At 41.3% G+C, this 21,295-nt stretch overlaps 2 protein-coding genes across 2 annotated transcripts; both read left to right on the top strand.

Moving 5' to 3' along the window:
• The first annotated feature begins 17,779 nt into the window (after positions 1-17,779).
• LOC147609023 (uncharacterized) lies at positions 17,780-19,006 on the top strand. The gene is made up of 3 exons (XM_086788700.1): positions 17,780-17,954; positions 18,513-18,854; positions 18,939-19,006. Exons 1-3 carry the CDS (start codon positions 17,780-17,782, stop codon positions 19,004-19,006), a joined length of 585 nt encoding a protein of 194 aa, XP_086644826.1.
• Positions 19,007-19,098: 92 nt separating this feature from the next.
• Positions 19,099-19,984, top strand: LOC147609022 (uncharacterized). Its single transcript, XM_086788699.1, has 3 exons — positions 19,099-19,425; positions 19,514-19,722; positions 19,807-19,984. Exons 1-3 carry the CDS (start codon positions 19,099-19,101, stop codon positions 19,982-19,984), a joined length of 714 nt encoding a protein of 237 aa, XP_086644825.1.
• Positions 19,985-21,295: the final 1,311 nt, after the last annotated feature.

The raw sequence follows: 21,295 nt of genomic DNA, 5'->3' as shown, positions 1-21,295 counted from the left end.
AATCAGATATATGTGAATGAAGGGATGAATAGATGTGATGTGAATAGAGGTGATGAGATGTGAGGTAAATAGATGTGATGAGATGTGTGATGTGAATCAGAAAGATGAAGGGATGGATAGATGAGATATGAATAGAGGTGATGAGATGTGAGGTAAATAGATGTGATGAGATGTGAATCAGATAGATATGAATGAAGGGATGGATAGATGTTATGTGAATCAGATAAATGTCAATGAATAGATGTGATGAGATGTGAGGTAAATAGATGTGATGAGATGTGTGATGTGAATCAGATAGATATGAATGAAGGGATGGATAGATGTTATGTGAATCAGATAAATGTCAATGAATATATGAGATGTGATGTCATGTGAATCAAGATGTAAATAAATGATATGGGATGTGAGTGGATGTATGTGAAAGAATGGATGTGAAAGAATGTGATGTGATGAAAGAGATGTGATGTGACATGAATATATGTAGATGTGTAGTGATAGATATGAATGTATGAATAGATGTGGGTAGTCGTACACGTGAAGGATTGCATGGATGTGTATGAATGAGATATGATGTGGATAGATATGATGTGTATGAATGAGATATGATGTGACATGAATATATGTAGATGTGTAGTGATAGATATGAATGTATGAATAGATGTGGGTAGTCGTACACGTGAACGATTGCATGGATGTGTATGAATGAGATATGATGTGGATAGAAGTGATGTGATATAATGGTGATGAGAATGAATTTGATAGATATGAATGTGATAGATATGAATGTGATGGATATGAATGAATGTGATGTGGCCTGAATGTGATAGATATGAATGTGATGGGATGTGAATCGGGATAGATGTGAATGAATGAGATGTGAGATAACATGAATGAGATGTGATGTGGCCTGAATGGATGAGATGTGAATGAATGTGATGTGATGAGATGTGGATATGGGTAGATGCGAGTGGATGAGATCTAATGAGGAAAGATGTGATGAGATGAAAATGATGTGATTGGATGAGATGAAAATGATGTGATTGGATGAGATCTAATGAGGAAAGATGTGATGAGATGAAAATGATGTGATTGGATGAGAATAGGAATACTTATGAAATGGTTGTGGAATTAAATAATGTGGATTGATAATGGAACAATGAGGAAAGACGAGAGTTTGTTATAGAAACTATATTTATGACATGTTTTTAAATGACTGTTTTATGTCAAGAATGTTGGGAAAGTATTTTGACCGTCTTGTGAATGAGGTCGTGGAGACCTAATCTAATAAAGTTGCAATAGCTGACAGAGAGTCGATGGAGGATGTCTTGCCTGTAGCAAGGTCGGCCGAGGTCTTGACCAGCCTCAATTCGATTAAACTCGTGAGCTTCCGGTAGTACGTGGATGAGGGACCAAGGAAGCGGCCTATGAGTGAAGCACTAGGTCACCTATGCAAAGGATCCTAGAGGGTGCTGACCATACAGTGCTCGGCTCTGGGTCGCCAAAGATACCCACACGTGCATCGTGGAAGATATTGGAACAAGGAGTAAGAGTTATTTTCTGAATTCGGGCATGGATCTGGTTGATTCACCGTAATGGTCCTCAACGGATGAGTCCATGGTTCTTTTATATGGATCTGTTGGTTGATCTTGCTGATCTTCAACAGAGATTCCATTTTGATATGTGAATATATTGTCGAGTACTATGAGCTAGGAACCATCGAAAAGGCCCCTGAGTGGACAGGTGGTGAGCGTTCTGGTTGCCAGTGATGCCATAGGTACACCGATGAAGGAATGATTGGAAATTAGAATTCAATCAAAATTTTTGGAGGATTATGATCAGTGACTATGATTTCATTAAATGATTGTTTTAAAGATAGCTGAATCTTTGAAAAAGGAAATTTCATATTGGGTGTGTAAGTGGTGTGACTAGATTTAAGTTTGCATGAATATCTGACTAGGGGCCTGGGAACTCTTTTCCCTAGTACCCCAGACAAAACCTAACCAAATTCCTAATTGGATCTCATTACTACAGTGGTTGGACCCATGGGATTGGATGGGGTTAGGCTGGACTGATGGATCCCTAAATTGAGACTTAATTCTGTTATGGTACGATAGATGAAGTAAATCCCGGACAAAAATTATTCTATGGAAAAGAATCAATGGCTGTGCCTCTCAACAAAATGAGGAAAAAAGCGTTGGTCTCTATGAACCAAGTGCAATCTTTTCCCTAATCTGACTATGGGACTTACGAGTTCGGTTAGATCAGTTCAGTTAGTTAAGGCTTATGACTATGTTAGAGAAAATTTTATCCTGGAGGATTCACCCGTGCTTTCCGGGCAAGGGAAGTTTTTCCAGGTTTGATTTTGGAAGAATCGATGGATTAGTCTCTTGTCCGGATATCCGTGGGGCGAGACCCCGAGTGAGGGACCCTGCCCCGCGCCGCAAGAAGTGCTACTTCCGTTTTGCTAGTGTCCCTGAATTTGTTGCGTGGTGGGACAGGGATCTCACAAAGGTTAAGGAAAGAGATGGTTTCTTTGTGACAATGAATATCAGCCTGATTCTTTTGGAGCCAATCCACTCTAAGGATTCCATCATAAATTCTTAAGGGTAGGACTCTGAGCTCGCACTCTGTTATGTTCCCATCTAGACTAAACTGAATAAGGTCTGTCTCAAGGTGTGTGAAAAGAATCTTTCCACTGGCCAATTCCACTTGCATAGGTTTCCCTGATTTTTGATTTAGGACTAATTTACAGAGACATCCTGGGAAAATAAAAGAATGAGTGCTGCCTGAATCAATCAAAAGCTTGAATTGCTTACCTTGGTACTCTGCTCGAGTCTAGAGGACTGAAAATTGATGGTTATTCCCCTGATGCTCTATTGCTGTATATAGATCTGTCCTTTTTCTTCCTCCACTTCATCAGCTATAGTGATAGCTCTAGCTGCTACAGTCTGAGGTGGAACTCTCTCTCTTTGGTTGTTCTAATTCTGGGAGGGAGTTTGGAGACTACTTTGCATGGAGGTTGCAGGCTGAGCTGGCACTCTTCAGGTGTCGATAGCACCAGAGGACCAACATAAGGCAGCTTTCAATACAATGTGGGGACGTTTGCATACAAAGTCATGTCCTTCCGTCTCACCAATGTCCCACTAACATTATAATGATTGATGTGCGTAGCCTTCAAAGATTACTTGCAGAAGTGGTTGGAGGTATTCATTGATGATTTATGTGCACACTCTCAAAGGGCAGACTATTTGGCTTGCTTAAGGAAGCTGTTTGAGCGATGTCGATTATATTGTATATCCCTAAACCCTTTAAAGTGCCAATTTTAGGTCAAACATGGTATGATATTGGGACACATTATCTCAAAGAATGGTATATCCACGGATGATAGCAAGGTCAAGTTGATCTTGGAGCTGCCACCACCCACTAATTACAAAGGTGTGTAAAGATTTATGGGCCAAATTGCCAGGTGATTGTACAAGCTACTCATTGTCTTTGAATGGATTGAGGAATGCCAGGAAGCATATGATCGATTGAAGCAGGCATTGGCTGGCGCTCCAATTCTAAGACCCCCCCAATTGGGACCTCATATTTCATGTAAACTTTGCTATTGGATGCGTACTAGCACAGCCTAGCGAGTTCAAATCGGACTATCCAGTCTGCTTCGCTAGTCGTCGTCAATTAAATGATGTAGAGGCGAATTACACCACCACATAGCGAGAAGGGTTGGCCATGGTTTATGAACTCAAGAAGTATCGAAATTACCTATTGGCCAACAAATTCATACTCTTTGTAGACCATCATGCCTTATTATACTTTGTGAACAAGCCTTGCACCATGGGAAGAATCACACGCTGGTTGCTATTACTATTGGAATTCAACTTTATAGTTACGGTAAGGAAAGACACACAACATGTGTTAGCTAATCATATGTCAAGAATTCCAAATGGGGAGCCAACTGATGATGACCTCCCTGATGCTTGTTTGTTCAGACTAGACATGGTACCCGAATGGAGCGAGGAGATATCGGATTATCTACCTTATGGTTTTTCGCACAGGAAACACCCTTGAACAAAGATAAAATGCAGCGTCTTATCAAGCTTGCTGCACTTTATCAATTGAGTACGGGAGAACTATACAAGCTAGGTAAGACAATGTCCTAAGAAGATGAGTTTGCCATGATATTGGATGAAGCTCATTCAAGAGGGCATTTTGCTGGAGAGATTATGGCTCACAAGGTACTTTAAGTAGGATTATGGTGGCCTACGTTGTTTGGGGACGCCATAGAATTTGTCAAAAAAGGTGCGAGGAATGTCAGCAATTTGATATCCCAACACAAAGGGACAAGATGACGCTCACCCCTATTATTGTAAGACAACCCTTCAAGAAATGAGGGGTAGATTTTGTTGGACCTATTAGTCCAGCGACACATCCATCATCACAAGCCCAATATGTGATCGTGGCTATGGACTATTTCACCAAATGGGCAGAAGCCACAACCTTGAAGCAAGCCAACACACAACTCAGGTTGTATCTCTCTTTACGACTAAATGCCATGCAACGAGCATTGCATTAATTCTTTGGTTGGAAAGGTGTTTGTCATGCGTGCAGGTTCCATGGAAGAGGAAATGATCGTGGGAAGATCTTGGATTTGTGCTAGCAAATGTAATATCCAATGGGAGAAGAGGATAACACTGTTGATGAATGGGGGCGACAATGTCATGTCCGTACCCTTATGGAGCCTGACAAACAAAAAAACAGGGAAGCGGGCCATGGTTGAGGAGATAACAACACCCAAGCATGGTGACATCAACTCATGAAGCAAAAAAGACATTAAGTCCGCAAACCCTATGCAAATAACATCCTAAGTCACAGGGTACATAGCAATGGGTGACCAGGCTTCAACTCAGAAACGAACCCCACAAGGAGGAGAAGGAGGTTAATCTGGAAATAATAAGAAGGGTTCAAAAGGGAGTCAAAAATCAGAAATGGCCTTCACAAGTAGGTTGGCAGCACTCTTGACAAATCAACACTCCACAAGGCATTCGTAATAAGCAATGGGTCAGAAAGGATTTACTAACTACTACTACCAAGGCAATACGACAGTGTGGGTGCCCAAACCCCACCCAGTGGCCACCGGCGGCGGCGGGTAGTAAAAGCATGTGGAACCAACTCCTAACTAAAACCAATGCTCAAACTGCACAAACACTAATGTGGAGAAAGAAGACAACTCAACAAGATGGGTTGAGTATTGCCAAAACAATACCAGTAATAACCACTTCGATCAAAGAGCTAGACAAGGATCCTAAAGGGAGAAAAAAAGAAGTTCAGCAAAGGGACACTGATAAAAGGCCCAACCCACAGGACTCAGTTAGTAAAACTATTCAGTTGGGTGGAGGGAAGAATCAAACACTCCCACAAAGAGCTAAAATGCCTGCAATAATACCTACCTAGAAGTGCCAAGGTGTCACCTTCGTTCCCATGGCAATAAAAAATAAGTTATCCATCAATCACAAAATGGATACAAGGTAAAATTGGGTGTCAATCACTCCTTTATATGCATGTTTGAATGACTGAGCATGAAGAGAAATAGAAGGTATCAATCTTGCACACTCATGATTTGAAAACTTTCACACCGTGAATGGATACAAAAAGGTTTATGCTGTGAACTAATCCAAAACAGCTCACGCCATGAACTGCTGCAAAACAGCTCACGCCGTGAACTAGTCCGAAAAATTCACGTCATGAAACAGGTACTCATGTGCCCAACCGCAAGAGAGGCCACATGGAATTCTTCATTAAGGCATCCACCTAGTCCGACGGCTATGCCATAAATTCAAAAATCTTTCCATTTTTTGTCATTTTGCATCGTGTGCTCAACGTAATCAGCCTTCCATCGTGTGCTCACACAATCAATTTTCTTGCATCTCATCCCCGTTTCTTTGAACTCTAATCAACATTCATGCATTGAGGTGGGAGATTGGACCCTTCTTTGTTTTTATTTTTCTTTTCATCTTTTCAAACTTTGATCATGATCAATTGAATGTCTCAGGCACACAAAGTCTTGCATATTAAACAATCGTCTGCAATTTCATCAACGATTTCCTATGTTTTGCTCTGAGTTCGCTCTAAACTCTGCTGGCAGTCTCATCACAACTTGCACTAATTAAATCTTTGAGAAAAAAACAAAACATAAATACGTAACTATCAAAACTTGCAGTTTTCACGAAAACTTGCAATTTCACGGACTGCCAAAACCTTCAGTTTTTGTTAATCCCATTTTGGATTAACAAACATGATCCTCCAATTTAGGACATTAATAAGTTTCATGAAACAGCACTATAAAAGTTGTACATTATGAGATATTAGCCACCCAAGGCCTAGTTAGGTGCCCAAGTGTTAGGTGCCCAAGTGTGAATAAGGGCTAAATGTATATAAGGCATTTTCTCATAATGAAAAGACACAATCCCCTTTGTGCTATAGAGAGCTCTTCCTTGTGTCTTGGGAGAGATTGAGAGAGAGAGAGAGAGAGCATTCTAGCATTGTTCCTCTTCTATGCTTGATTCATGCTTGTGTGGGAGAGTGATTGCCTTATGCGACGGTGCGAGTGACTATATGGTGACAACGTGGAGGTGGAGCTTGGAGGTTGGAGCTTAATAAGTGAGCTTGGAGGCCTTAAGGGACTCAAGTTTGAAGCAATGGTAAGTGCCCTATGACAGTTGTGATCTATTGCTCATCCTTTAGGTGAATGCATTGAGTTCCCTCTTGGAGGTGTGGTAGCCCACAACATTTTTGGCGTCGTTTTGCAGAGAAAAACACCTTTGTTTCTTCTATCCTCTTGGAGTTTTAGCTCCCATTGCATAAAATTCATGTTTTCCCTTGCATTCTGGTAGTGCATTGTGTAGAAAATGAATGGATAAGATTTATGTGGAAGTAAGAAATCGTGTGAAATTGGTTGTGTTGTTGTGTATGTGTGTGGTGGAGTGGTCTTAGATTAGAGCTTCACTGTTTTTTCTTATTAATTTTGATATTTGCATCATTAGAAGCATCAACGTGAATGAACACGTTGGTGTTCTATTTTCTTCTTTTTCAAAAATTCACAAAAATAAAAAACATAAGGAGCCATTGATTGTGCCGTGAACTTGTATTTCACTCCTTAGGCATGGCATAATCATTTTGTGATCCGTTGGATAAGTATTTTGCACCCAAAAACATAACATTCGATGCGGGAAGTTTCCATGTGATATTGCAGAAAAAAGCTCATGCCGAGAACTTTTTCTACAACTTCACATCGTGAATCGCTCCCAACATCAGTGCCGCAAATCATCACGGGATTGCCTTGCCAAAAATAGGTAACCTTATCTTGGCACCTCTGATGCCATGAAGTTTGACAAGATTTTGAACACGTGAAACTTCAAAAAAACGTTCACGCCGTGAACTTTTTCAGAACTCTTCACAGTGTGAACCAATTTGTTCACGACGTGAGCCAATTAGAAAACCTTCATGGTGTGAACCCTTTTTTTTCATGACTTGAACTTTTCCTACAAACTCACGGTTTAGTCTAATCCAATGAACAGTTAGATAAGGCCACAAAGGTTGGTAAGGGAGGGACGCTACAACAAGGATGAGGGGTTTTGACCCTAAAAGAAATTTTTTTTTAGGACATGTGAAAGTGCAGAAAAATGTTCACGAGACAACGTGAACCATTTTCTAACACTTCACGTCGGTGAACTATTCTCTGCAATCTCACGGCCTCAGAAATAGAGCAATAGAATCGGATCAAAATTAAATTGGGTCTACAAAGTAGCTCATCAAATCATACATGCATGCACTTAAGATCTGGAAAACTCATTCGGAGATGATTTTACACCTGACGATAGTGCATCAAATCACCCAGGATCTTCCCATCAAAAAAGTGTGGGTTCAGGTCATTCAGCCAACAAGCACAAGGAGCCTGACCACCATTGAAACTAGTAGTGAAGAATCCATGGAAGAAGGTCTACTCTGGGGGTTTGGGGAAGAGGAGAAACCACCCTCCCCAACCAGGTCCAGTGCTATCATTGATTTTGCTCGGGGTTTTTTTGGTCTCCAAAACCAGTTACGACGACAAAGAAGCGCAATCTACAAAGCATGGGTTCGTTAACCAGCATTGGACTCGGTCCACGACAAGAAGTGCCCATCCAAACGTCGAATTCTAGGCTATCGAACACCAGCACCCCCGAATGAGACGGGACATGGAAAGTGCGGTTAAGACGGGTCAAATATTCTTCCCCACCTCGAAGGAAGTAGAGTTAGATCTCAGAAGGAGCGAGGTGGAACGACAGCTATGTGAGTTGAGCTTAAGGAAATAAGAGCTCAATACTTGAAGGGAAAGGGCTGAGCAAAAGGAAACGGGAGGTTTAAACCTACTCCAATCACAGGGTAAGGAATCAGAATTAGTCATGGGAAGAAGTGGGAGAAATTCCAAACTTGGAACCCATAAATGAGGAGCCTAGAGCTGAGGAAGGGTTTACAACCATAGAAGAAGAGGATAACCTAGCAAGAGTGGCGGCGGGCAAAGTGGAGGACCATTTGTACATCAAAAAAGATATTGAGCAGATGATCAATCATCCTACGTTCCTACAAGACATGGAACTTCTTATTCTACAAAGGCGCACAGAGGCAACTAATGATGAGCCACTCCAAGCTATAGCGGCAGGACCATCCCATGGACTGGAGATACCTAGAAGAGCCAATACAGGAAGGGGACAAGGTCTAGGAAGGGGGGGGAGAAATTCCTCAAAGGCCAAGGATGGATCCAACCATTGAGCTTAATGCAGCCATAAGGATAGATCTGCTAAATATGGTGGCAGAGATGGGCCAAGGAATGGTCAGAGAACTAGGCACTGCTCTAGAATCTCGACCCTCCAAGATGAAGCCACATATCATTTCCAAACTCATCCAAAAATTCTCTAGGGATGGAGATCCTATCCAACATGTAGAGATTTTTGAATCCACATGTGAAACCTGCGGGCCTGTCAGTGATGTGACAATGATTCATGCCTTCTCGTTGGCCCTAGAAGGGAAATCAAATCAGTGGTTCCGAACCCTCAAGCCCGAGGATAAGGTTAACTTCACACGACTCAAGAATGTGTTTGTGCCCAGCTTTGCCCGAAGTGGTGTGACAGATGGAGCCCTGTGGCACAATTACACATAATATCAAACAGCATGAAGTTGAGTCAATGAGAGACCATTTGTCTCGACTTAAGCACTTAAATTCAAGGTGCAAACTACGGGAGAGGTTAACTGACTTAAGCACTTAAATTCAAGGTGCAAACTATGGGAGAGGTTAACTGACGATCAGTTATTACCTATTTGTCTCGACTTAATGGGAGAGGTTAACTGACGATCAGTTATTACCTATTTGTCTCGACTTAAGCACTTAAATTCAAGGTGCAAACTATAGGAGAGGTTAACTGACGATCAGTTATTACCTTGCTTCCAAAGAGGGGTTAGAGACCACAAGATGCATGATTATCTGGTACTAGCCCGACTTGCTACTCTTGATGCATGCTGCAAACTACAATTGAAGATGAAGATAATATGCTGGAATTGCCGCCAGCCGAAAGATGTCGGAACATCTTCAGCAACTACGACTTCGCGTGTCTTGATTCACCAAGAAATTGGAAAGCAAGTTGGAAACATGACTATGGACGAGCTTAGTAATGTTATATTAGAGAAATTTAAAGTAAAGGAGGAAAGAGAAACATCTGGGCAAGGGCATAATCATGTTTACCCCCGTAGGGAACTGGTGTGGTGCTCTATGTGCAGATTGAATCACACTACCACCGAATGTCCACAATTAAAAGCAAGGCCATTACTCTATTGTGCCCACTGTGTAAAATTAGGGAATCATGACACTTCAGTGTACAGATATCTAAGATTCCAAAATGTTGCACAGCTACCAACACTTAGAACTCCATTGGCTTTACCTGTGCCATTTGTACAGATCATCGCTATTGCCGGACAAACCAACTCTTCCTACTTACCTAGGGGTATGTTTCGGGTACAAGATGCTTCACCTTTGCCACAACCAATTCTACCACGACAACAACCACCGCAGGCTAAAATCAATCAAGTATTGATTGAAGGGCCATCAGAAGATGTTGATATGGTGCGTGATGTAGAACTTAGCGGAGAGTACTATGAGGAAATGACGGAGGTTATGCTTGAATTCTACGTCCTACAGAATAACATGCCAATACCTGTGTTTCAAACCACGGTACAGTGGAAGAGCAAGGACATGAACTCGAACCTGTGAGAAGAGGACCACTACAATGTTTTGGCTGCGGAGGGCTGCATCAAGTCGCCGAGTGTCCAAACAAGAATATGGTTCATACGCACCAACCCCAACAAGTGACTGCTATGCCCAATGACATGCTAGTACTCACTTGTACTAAATGTGGGATTGATCATTTGATCAAGGATTTTCCATACTGCGCAAGTGGTTTGACTTCAACTACCAATCAGGCCACCGAAGCATTAGTGTGTAACCTAAAAATATCACACCACTCAATGTCTTGATAAGAGCTCAAGCTCAATTAGGAGACAAGGGAAAGAATTGAGTAGATGTGACTATTTCCAGAATTGGCCGCAAGAGAAGAGTGAAAAAAGTGGGTAAGGGTGACACAAGGGTCACAATCCAAGATGGATCCGAAAAAGATACAATCGATACCGGATCCACCCAATCGAGAGAAGAGGGGGATCAAAGGATCAATCACAAGGGGCCGGATCTAGAAGAGCAAAGGGAGCAACCAACAACTCCTAAAGGGGTTGGTGAATACCCCAATGCCACCACAAGGAAATTAATAAAGCTTGAAGATGCTAGGGCCTTAGTCGAAGAATGCCAACGGCTTCATGAAGCCAAACTAAGGGATAACTGGGTCAAGGATACAATTTATCCACGAAACGAGCCAACCAAGGAAATGGAATTAGACGTACCTACTCCAATTCTAGAAGAAATAGAAGACGGATCCCAAGCAAACACAATGTCCATAATGTTTGAGGAAAATGCATTGGTGGGGGAGTCCATCCATTCCTATGGAGGAATGCGAGTCACACACCTGGGGAGAACCCTCTATCTCCAAAGAACCCAGAGACATAGAAAGTCTCGCGGCTGTACTGTCCATGCCTGTACAAATTCCATTAGGGAAACTGTTACGCAATTCACCAATCCTATGGACATATATAAAAGAATGGGTAGAAGGTGGACTAAAGACAGCCGATACTATAGATGAGGCTCTGCCACCTCTGGTAGAAAGAACCTTGAGACACATAAGGAAAACACGAGTTGTTAAGATACCAATTAATCAACTGGGATGTTATTTACAAAAGTGATGACACAAATGCTACAATCCCAATTCATCATATTGGGTACCTGGCTATCCTGGATGGTGAGGCGGGGGTTAGCATCATCACAAAACATTACTGGGAAAATTGGGGGAAACTTGATCTAAAAAATGTAGATCTAATCATAAAAATGGTTGACGGAACATCTTCAAGGCCCATTGGGACTTCTGGAGAATGTGAAATTCAAACTCTTTACGTTTTGCTACCATCATACATTTGTGGTCATGGACTTCATGTGCCAACCTGATTCATATGACATAATATTGGGGAGACCCTTCATGAGGGAATCCAAATTGGTGCATGATTGGGCATTAGATCACGTGTATGTACGTAGGGATTCACAAAATTTAAAGATAGATCTGAGAACATGGAAAGCACACCCCATGGAAGGGTAATTGTTTAGTAATGATTCAGTCTCACAACCAACGAAATGGACCACCTCTGTACAAATATGCCAGCCCTCGGTGGGAAATCCCAAGGAAGAAGAGGAAACAAAAATGTACGTGTCACTTCCTCCTCTGGACTTCAATGAAAACTAGATGCATGTGTTGGCTACCATAGATGTGGATGCAAGTGGAATCTGGAACTGTCCCCCCATGACCTCTATCTATATGGTTAATTGGAAGACCATTCACGAAGCATCAGAGGAGACATAGAGTACAGAAGGGACCATTCACGAAGCATCAGAGGAGACATAGAGTACAGAAGGGACCATAGCACAAGGCTGTACTAATGCTCAACGCCTCAGAAGGTGGCGAAAACAGAAACAATATATTGCCCAACGAAATGCCCTATTATGAAGAAAACCCACAGATGCCTAGTGTGGGTGAGATACCTTGAGGCCACTAAGGTACACGATGAGTTCTCTAAGGACTGGGGTAAGGAGTTAAGATATTGCTAGAGAGGGAAGACACAAGGAGAAAGTCGCCCTTCAAGAGCTAGAAATACCTAAGCTTACAAAAGCTGGGTGTCGAAAATGCAATAAAGCCTTGGCAGAAGCAAAACGTGAGGCTAGAAAGATCATGACTAAAACCAAAAGTGAAAACAAAAGCTGGGTGTCGAGAATGCAATAAAGACTTGGCAGAAGCAAAACGTGAGGCTAGAAAGATCATGACTAAAACCAAAAGTGAAAATGAAGACAAACCAGACTTTCTCTTAGTACCCGATCACTTCAAGACCTGTACTAGTGAGACAAGCAAAAAGTGGTCAAACTGACGATAACAAGGGTTAATGAGGATGGGTTGTCCACATCATACGACGGCCCAACAAAAGTCAAGGAAGTGGGTATTGTGGGACCAAGGGAGGAAGCTCGACCCGTATACATTGCTAAGGACTTGACTTCGGCTAAAGAAGATGAGCTCGTCGCTCTCCTTAAGGAATTTAAGGACTGCTTACCTGGAATTACAAGGAGATGAAGGGGGTACCACTTGAGGTGGTACAACATACGATTCCAATCATGGAAGGGTCGAGGCCAACTAGGTAGAAACCATACTAGATGAATCCTAAGTATGCGGCAATTGTAAAGGAGGAAATAGACAAGCTCATTGCTGTGGATTTCATCTATGAAATCCAACATACGGATTGGTTGTCACCAATCGTAATAATGCCAAAAAAGAATGAAAAACTTAGGGTATGTGTTGATCTTAAAAAGGTACATGAAGGATTCTTTCAAAACTCAAAAAGCACGCAGACGAATGCGCCGGCAGAAGCAGACAGAAGAGGTAAGTTTTTTTTTCTTTGTTCTCGATTTTTCTCTGTTTTTCTTTTCTCTGCGCCGGCAGCGGCTTCCGGCAGCGGCTTCGTGGAGGTTTAGGGCGTAGCTTTCGTAACCACCGGCTCCACCTCCACCATGGCCTCCTCTCTAGCTAGTCCACTCCCCCGGCAGAGCCTGGGGATGGTCTGCGCTAGCGCAGACCATCCCCAGGCTCTGCCGGGGGAGTGGACTTGCTGGAGTAGAGGCCTCCTCTCTAGCTAGTCCACTCCCCCGCAGAGCCTGGGGGAGTGGACTTGCTGGAGTAGAGGCCTCCTCTCTAGCTAGCGCAGACCATCCCCAGGCTCTGCCGGGGGAGTGGAATTGCTGGAGTAGAGGCCTCCTCTCTAGCTAGTCCACTCCCCCGCAAAGCCTGGGGATGGTCTGCGCTAGCTGGGGATGGTCTGCGCTAGCTAGCGCAGACCATCCCCAGGCTCTGCCGGGGGAGTGGACTTGCTGGAGTAGAGGCCATGGAGGTGGAGCCGGTGGCCTTCCTTACGTGGTTGCTTTCGCTGCGTTGGCGGAGACGAGGTGTACGTGGTAGCTGACGGTGCTGAAGACGAGGTGTACGAGGCGCTGACGGTGCTGAACACATCTATATTGTGGCGTTGCGTAGGTCAATTGTTAAGTGTTAGGAGACACCGGCTCCACCTCCATGGCCTCTCTTCCAGCAAGTCCACTCCCCCGGCAGAGCCTGGGGATGGTCTAGCGCAGACCATCCCCAGGCTCTGCCGGGGGAGTGGACTTGCTGGAAGAGAGGCCATGGAGGTGGAGCCGGTGGCGTTTGAAGAGGTGGAGCCAGTGGCGTTTGAAGAGGTGGAGCCGGTGGCGTTCAACTTTCCAAATTTGCTATCGCTGCCGTCTCATTGCCAAGTGAAGCCATCATTGAACAATGCATGCTTGAAGTGATAAGCATGTTCATGGGTGAGCATAAGGAATTTGAAGATCTACATTTACAAAATCTACATGTTCATGGCTACTTTCCTCGAAGGTTTCAATGAAGTAAAGAGCTCATGGGGGTGGCACATCTATCTTCAAAATGAATTTCGGAGATTAGCAATTGATTTTGCAATCGACCTGACTCAGGAAAATCTATGACTACTATAAGCATCTCTCCATACCTTCCACCCCATCATCAAAGGACATTCAAGGAGTGTTTCATGGTCGAATTTTTCCAGTGCAGCATGTCAATTTTTTTTAGTAAATCCTCCACTTCAACATGAGGCCATCCAAAACTTCTTGCACTCACACTGCTCGTCGTGTATAGTAACGCTTCCGAGTGAGAAATCTAGACAATTGTAATCTCCACCCACCCTAGCTTAGATATTTCATGTTGTATATGGCCAAAGGCCCATTGTTGTAATGAAAGTCGGCCATGTAAGTCTTGTATATGTAAAGAGGACACGTGTGGGTGGATAAACAAAGCCCAGTTGTATATAACTGACTTATGAGGGTGTCTAAGGTCACTTCTCATAATACAATCTACTATTGAGCTCAAGCTTTGGAGATCCTTCCTTCTTGATTGTCTAGTTCTCTTCTTAATTCTTGCATGATTCTATGTTTATGTTTATCTTTGGCTATGGAATCTTGTTGAGTTACTTTCTTGCATATGTGAGTGCTCTTGTATTAAGCTAGGAAGCTCAGGTTTATTGGTTTCTCCTCAAATGTGCACTCTAACCAGAAGAGCCCATTGCAACTCTAGCTCTTCAATATAATCCGTGGCTTCACTTCATGTCTATGCTATTCTCTCTCTCCCCACACACACACACTAGTAGGAGATGTTTGTGTGTGAGGTTGATGTTTTCCTATATACATGAAGTAGGGTTTATGTGTGATTCAGCTCAAACTTTTTGCTACTCATATTCAGGGCAAAAGAAAGGAAGATGGCTCCAAGAAAAGTAGGAAAACAACAGGCAAAGACTAAGAAAGGTATATGATGTGAATAGCCAAGATTCTATTGAGATTATGTTTTATTGTTTTAGATATGCTTACTTGGGCTTGGTGTGTTTCTTACAGACAACAGGGGATACTCACTAAGATCTGGGCGTGTTTGTTTGACTCTTAGCGAGGAAGCTCAATCACGGACACCTTTGTCCTCACATGTATCTCCTGTTAGAGAGGAAACAGAAGCGCATAATTCTCTTGGTCATGAGCTCACCTCCTCCAACTCACACGGAGATTCCTGAATCTAGTACTGGTCAAGGGGAGACCCATAGAAGGCTTCTTGGAAAATCTATTGAATTGGGATTGCTTGGTGATGTATTCACTAAGTTTTTTGTGCAACGCAATTCCTCTACCCCATTGGTCCCTTTATGCAGGCTGATTCCAAATGAATCCATCCGTACAGTTTCTACCCAGCTTGAGGTGTTTCGTGATTCTTTTGACTGCCATGGTTATGTCGAAGCATCTCCTCCTTTTTTAGTTTCACTACACGTCCAGGAAGCTCTATGTATTTCGCGGTCACACAAATAGACTTGCAAGAATGGGGACCAAACTGGGTGGTACAACATGACAGATTTGAGGATGAAATCAGAGGAACTGAGTGGGAGGATCTCAGTGGTGGTAAGAAGTTTCTTGTATGGGATGGTAATCATCGTGTGAAGGCATGGATGTCTCGAGTGCGCGAAGGTATGTTCTTTTGAATGTCATAGAGTGATTTTATGCAACATTAAAAGTAATATATTGTAATATCTTTATTTTGCTTTCTCTAGCTTGGTCTCATAGCCCCTCACGCCATGTCCGGGTCAAATGTCAATTTTTGGTTGTGGACAAGAAGCAAGAAGGAGAATTGCTATTGGCTTTGCGATCTCAAAATGAGTAAGTGATGTCTCTCTACTTAATTATGGACATTGTGAAGTCGTAGTATGTAAGCATTTATGTATGTGTATCTATAGAGGTATGTAAGCATGTATATATAAATAGATTTATATGTATGTCGACGCACACACACACACACACAACACAGATACCAGCACATGATACGTGCACACACGTATACAAACACACATACACACACTCGCACGCATGGACACACGTGCAACATATACTCCTTGATAGACTTTATAGTGCCCGTTACATCACCAAGATCAACTTGAATTTTAGGATATTATCAAATCAGGATTGAGGAAGAAGATATACCCAAAATTTCATAATAATGACACCCTCATCCTTTGCCTTGCACCAACTAGCAAGTTCATCAAACACCACATCTCGTGAGATAACCACTTGCCTAGTTTATGGATTGTAACATTTATATGCCTTTCAATCCTGTGCCTACCCAACAGCTTCATGCGGCTCTACCTATATAAACTTGTGCAAGGTGAGTGCTTATACAATCACTTAGCCCATGTCTTAGGGTTCTTTCACCTCGTCTCTTGTGCTTGCATCAGCCAGGAGTTCTTTCTCTCACGTAACTCATATGGATTTTCCTCTTATATACTAGTGATGGTACATAGACTATTGAGTCCCATGATGGTTGTCAATGGGAATCTCTTTGCTTTGTATAAAATAATGCGTTAATGAATAGGTTGAAATAGGTGCGCACTAGTGTGACACCCACATTGTCACATGAGATCTTCATGTTTCAACGATTTGGAATGGCGGACAAATCATCCATATTGGACTACCTAGGTGAAGACGTAAGGAGGTGGGCTTTAATGGAGCTTAGTTTGGAGCGACGAAGTGGAGAGCAATGGTACAATGCTCCAGCTACAATCTTGGCACAGCTTGTGTGGAAGGTAGTGTTTACATTTCCCAATATCATTAATAAACGGATTATCAATGTTTTTTAATCGTGTGAGTGATAATGAGTCCTTTTCGTTATACGTAGACACCGTTTGAAAATGCAGTGAAGCAAGCTATATCATGCATTGATAGACATGCCATGGGGTTGCAAGAATATGAGACAAAATGTGAGAAAGCCAGACGTGGTATAGAGCAAACATTTCGAGATAGAGCGTTCCAGATTGCTCGTAATTGTAAACCCATCCAATGGTGATGCATTCTTTCAACTCGTATATAACTATGATTGGTCCAAGAAGGGATTGGTTGCTCTGACCAAAGAAAAGCTCTACACAGTCGCCATATCTCGGATTTCAACTCAAAGGTATGTCACATGTCAATAAACCTCCCTTAACATAAACTAACCTTAATATCTAATCTCTTATGGGTTTGGTATGATGCTGAAATAGGAAGACGGAATTGCTTCAAATGCTTATGACCGGGAGGGCAAAGGACAAGGTAATTTCAGAGATGTTTGGGGATAACAAAAAGACGTTGCTGCATATGAAGAAAGAGTTGTATTGGGAAGAGCTAATAGGGGAGGCAGACTCTATTTTGGAGGGTTTATTGGTATATGATGATGTTATCTACATCCCACCATTTATGCAATGGGTGCAAGAGGAGCGATTGAAACACATACCATGGGCCTTCCATGAGGTGTGGGCAAAGATTGGAAAAGTAAAGGAAGGCCAAAAGCAACCTGAGGTGGAGAATGCCGCAAAGAGGGTTGTCTATAGGTATATATCTTCCAATGCCATTACATTTTTGTAGAAAATACATATACGCTTTTAAAAAAATATTTTAGTACTGTTTGTTTTATTTTGGACATGTAGGTGGGTGCAGCTACTCATTGGCCAAGGTCTAATGGACGAAGAGACAGAAGCAATCAAAGAATGGGTAGATCCAAATTCCTCGGAAACAATGTATCCGAAGGAATGGGTTGAGAGAGGGGTTTCTGATTGGGAATTTAAGAGATGTCCTTGGTGGTTGGACTATCCTCTAAATCATGTGCCTCCAAGTGAGGAGCTCCTAGAAAAAGGTACTTTTTTGCTTTCTACTAAATTATATGCATGTAAATGTAAATGTATATGTTTATGTAAACCTTCCTACCTATATATATGTAAACTATCCATATGCATATACATATTAGATACATATACATACAGATATATACATATACAAATACATATGTATATACATATGTATATATACATATGCATACATAAATACATACCTACATACATACACTAAATTCCTACATACATACAAAGTTCATGTTACATTTAAGAATTGGCATGTTAGATTTTAAAGAAACATTGTTAAGTTTTGATATATACATACCTACATACATATACATATAAATAGATACATATACCTACATACATATACATACACATACATATACATAGACACATGCCTACATACATATACATAGATACATACCTACATACATATACATATACATATGCATATACACATACACATACATGTACATATACATATACATAGATACATATACATCTACATACATATACATATACAAAATGGTATGGGGATTTTTACCTTTTTACTAATTATCTTGATCTATTTCTTGAAGAATTTAAGAATTGCCAATCTGAGCTTGAAAGAGAGCCCCCAACTCAAGAAGACTCTAGAATACCTTCCCCACAGCCAACAATCTTGACCCAGTCTCCAGTAGTTGGATCCTCGCGCGTGGCCCAAAAACCATCCACACCACTGTCACGAGTGCCACAATCACACCAAGAGCATACATCTACATCATCTCAAGTGCAACGTGAGAGGCGAACAAAGAGACGTCTTGACATTATGCATGATGTTCAAGAGGGAGACCCCACAAATGAAAATCAAGAGAGAGACCCTCCAGAGCATCTTCAAGAGGGGGAGGTGTCAGGACAACGTGACATCATGGACATGACTAGTAAGAGTACTTTCCATTGCAAATTTATTTTGAGAAGTGTGTGCTTTCGAAATGCATCTCATTTTTTGTCTTGTTTACTTGCAGGTGAGAGATGTTTTTCACACATATTGCTGGTAGACATCCACACTCTTTCGGAGGGCTCAGATAGATAAAAATAATAATTTCACCATATAATTAGTTTTCCAAGTTGTACTTACCAAAACCAAACATCATAAATCTTTTATGTAGTGTGGAAGAATTCTTGATGAAGATTCCCAAGGCTCTATCTCATAGAGGTTCTCCCTCAGATACAGTGGCTCGCCTCGTATGGGCTGACTTTCCTACAGGTTTACAAGTTGTTGATGTAGATACAGATGGGTGTCCCTCATGGAATCAAGTTTCTTCATCATTGATACGTGCCACACTCAGTTTTGTTGGTTTGTTTGTGGCTGATGAGGGTTGGTTTGTGTGTTTGAGTCTAATGGATCAACTTCCTAAAATATATTCCATGGGAAAGAAAGTTGGATTGGTCATGCATCGAACAATGTTTGTTCATGTGGAATCAAGTTATTTGTATGACAATGGAGAACGGGTAAGTCATAATCTCTAAAATATTTCCCTTTGTGTATACATGTTATGTGGTATGGATATCCAAACATAATGTTTTCTCGTTATGGTAGGTGGATACATTGGCGCTTAGTATGTTCTATCGAGTAAATTGCCATGTCCCTATTATTGATCGTGAGGCTGGGCAAAATGTTTCAAAGAAGTTATTCAACGCTCAACGAAATTTCATTTTTGAGAAGAATAAGAAGCATCCATTCCAACGCACAATGGTCTTGGAGCGCTACATTCGAGGTGGTGCAGAAAGATCTCCTATGTTCTTTAGGTGAGACAATTTGCATTCTGGTCATTTTCATAGCTACTTTTTCAAAATACTTAGATGCACGTTTATGATTGTATTTCATTGTAGGTGGCTAGTGGAGACCTTCTCAAGTGAAGGAGATAGTGTCTTGGACGTTTTTGCGGGATGTGGAGGCTTGGGACGTGCATGCCAAGAGTTAAAAAGGCACTATATGGGGATAGAGAATGACATGGAGGTAGCCAAAGCATGTCTGGGAGATTTCTCATTAGGTCGGGATGACATGTAGAAGAATGCTATAATTTGTGGATCAAAAGACTTTGTATTCGAGATTGTCATGGTTTGGAAGTTTAAAGATCGATATATACATTTTTGATCTTTAAAAGATTGTGTTTTATACTTAAGTAAGTAAGAAAGTATGTATGTATATATGTTAGTGCTGCGTAGGTGGCTCTTGTATATATGTATATGTATGAGGTGTATGAATTTAGGTAGATATATGTATATATATAATTATATCAATAAGTATGATGTGGATCAAAGACTTTGTAATCGAGATTTTCATGGTTTGGAACTTTACAGATCGATATATATATTTTTTATCTTTAAAGGATTGTTTTTTTTCCTTTAAGTAAGAAAGTAAGAAAGTATGTATGTATGTATGTATGTATGTATGTATATATATTAGTATGTATGTAGGTAGCTCTTGCATGTATGTATGTATATGTATATTTTGTATGTGTATATGTATGAGGTGCATGAATTTAGTTACATATATGAATATATGTAATTATATCAATAAGTATGATGTGGATCAAAAGATTGAAATTTATATTGTTGATCTTTCAAAGCTTGTTATTTATATGTAAGTAAGTTCTTGGTCCTTTACAAAGCTCATAGTAAGTTCATGGTCCTTTGCAAAGCTCGGACTCCTTGTTCATTGCTCCAAAAAGCTCGGCAAAAAAAGCTCGCAAAAAAAAATCCCCCTAAACCTTGTACTCAGTCAACTCTTCATCTTATGTGAGCATTTACTCACTTCTGGGGGTTTTTCTTTTGCTCTTCAATTTATCTCCTCCCTACATTTGGATTAATCTTATTGGTCCATAGGAACCTTAATTAGACCATAATCCAAATTTTTTTGAAAATATGGACTCTTAGGCTAAGGTCCTTTTTATCTATTTTCAATTAATTCCAATTGCACATTGGAAAGTTCTTTTTGAATTTCTATTTTGGGGAAACCATTTTAGACACTAGGAGGATTTTTATATCCAAAAATATCTCAATTTTGAATTACCTTCCTCGAGACATTTTCTCTCTCTAGGCTAAAACAAATAGAAACAAGATCTGTTATTATTCTGGAAAGGGGATTGATTACAGGGGGAGAAACTGGACATCTTGAGTGGCTGGGGAGGAATCTTACATCCTACCCCACTTCTTAAAAAAATGCGAGATTTCCTCATCTCGTAGGTGGAGCATGATCTCTTTCATCTTCTTCTTCTTCAATCACTTCCAGCGTTACTGCCTTGGAAGTGGATGGTCGATTTGGGAACATCTCTCTTTGACTTCCCCTAATCTGAGGCGGAGGTCTTGCATTACTTTG

This window comes from Cibotium barometz, chromosome 52 (assembly GCF_041138505.1).
Source record: "Cibotium barometz isolate CiBa-2024 chromosome 52, ASM4113850v1, whole genome shotgun sequence".
Lineage (NCBI taxonomy): Eukaryota > Viridiplantae > Streptophyta > Polypodiopsida > Cyatheales > Cibotiaceae > Cibotium > Cibotium barometz.
Note: the sequence above shows the minus strand (reverse complement) of the source record. Positions and strands in the feature narration are given on the sequence as shown.

Excerpts from the sequence above, each read along its gene's own strand:
- LOC147609022 (XM_086788699.1), top strand. The coding sequence starts at position 19,099 with ATGAAGATTCCCAAGGCTCTATCTCATAGAGGTTCTCCCTCAGATACA. Across the intron at positions 19,426-19,513 it reads TGTATGACAATGGAGAACGG|GTGGATACATTGGCGCTTAG; the intron begins GTAAGTCATAAT and ends TCGTTATGGTAG. Across the intron at positions 19,723-19,806 it reads AGATCTCCTATGTTCTTTAG|GTGGCTAGTGGAGACCTTCT; the intron begins GTGAGACAATTT and ends ATTTCATTGTAG.
- LOC147609023 (XM_086788700.1), top strand. The coding sequence starts at position 17,780 with ATGGACGAAGAGACAGAAGCAATCAAAGAATGGGTAGATCCAAATTCC. Across the intron at positions 17,955-18,512 it reads TGAGGAGCTCCTAGAAAAAG|AATTTAAGAATTGCCAATCT; the intron begins GTACTTTTTTGC and ends TATTTCTTGAAG. Across the intron at positions 18,855-18,938 it reads TGACATCATGGACATGACTA|GTGAGAGATGTTTTTCACAC; the intron begins GTAAGAGTACTT and ends GTTTACTTGCAG.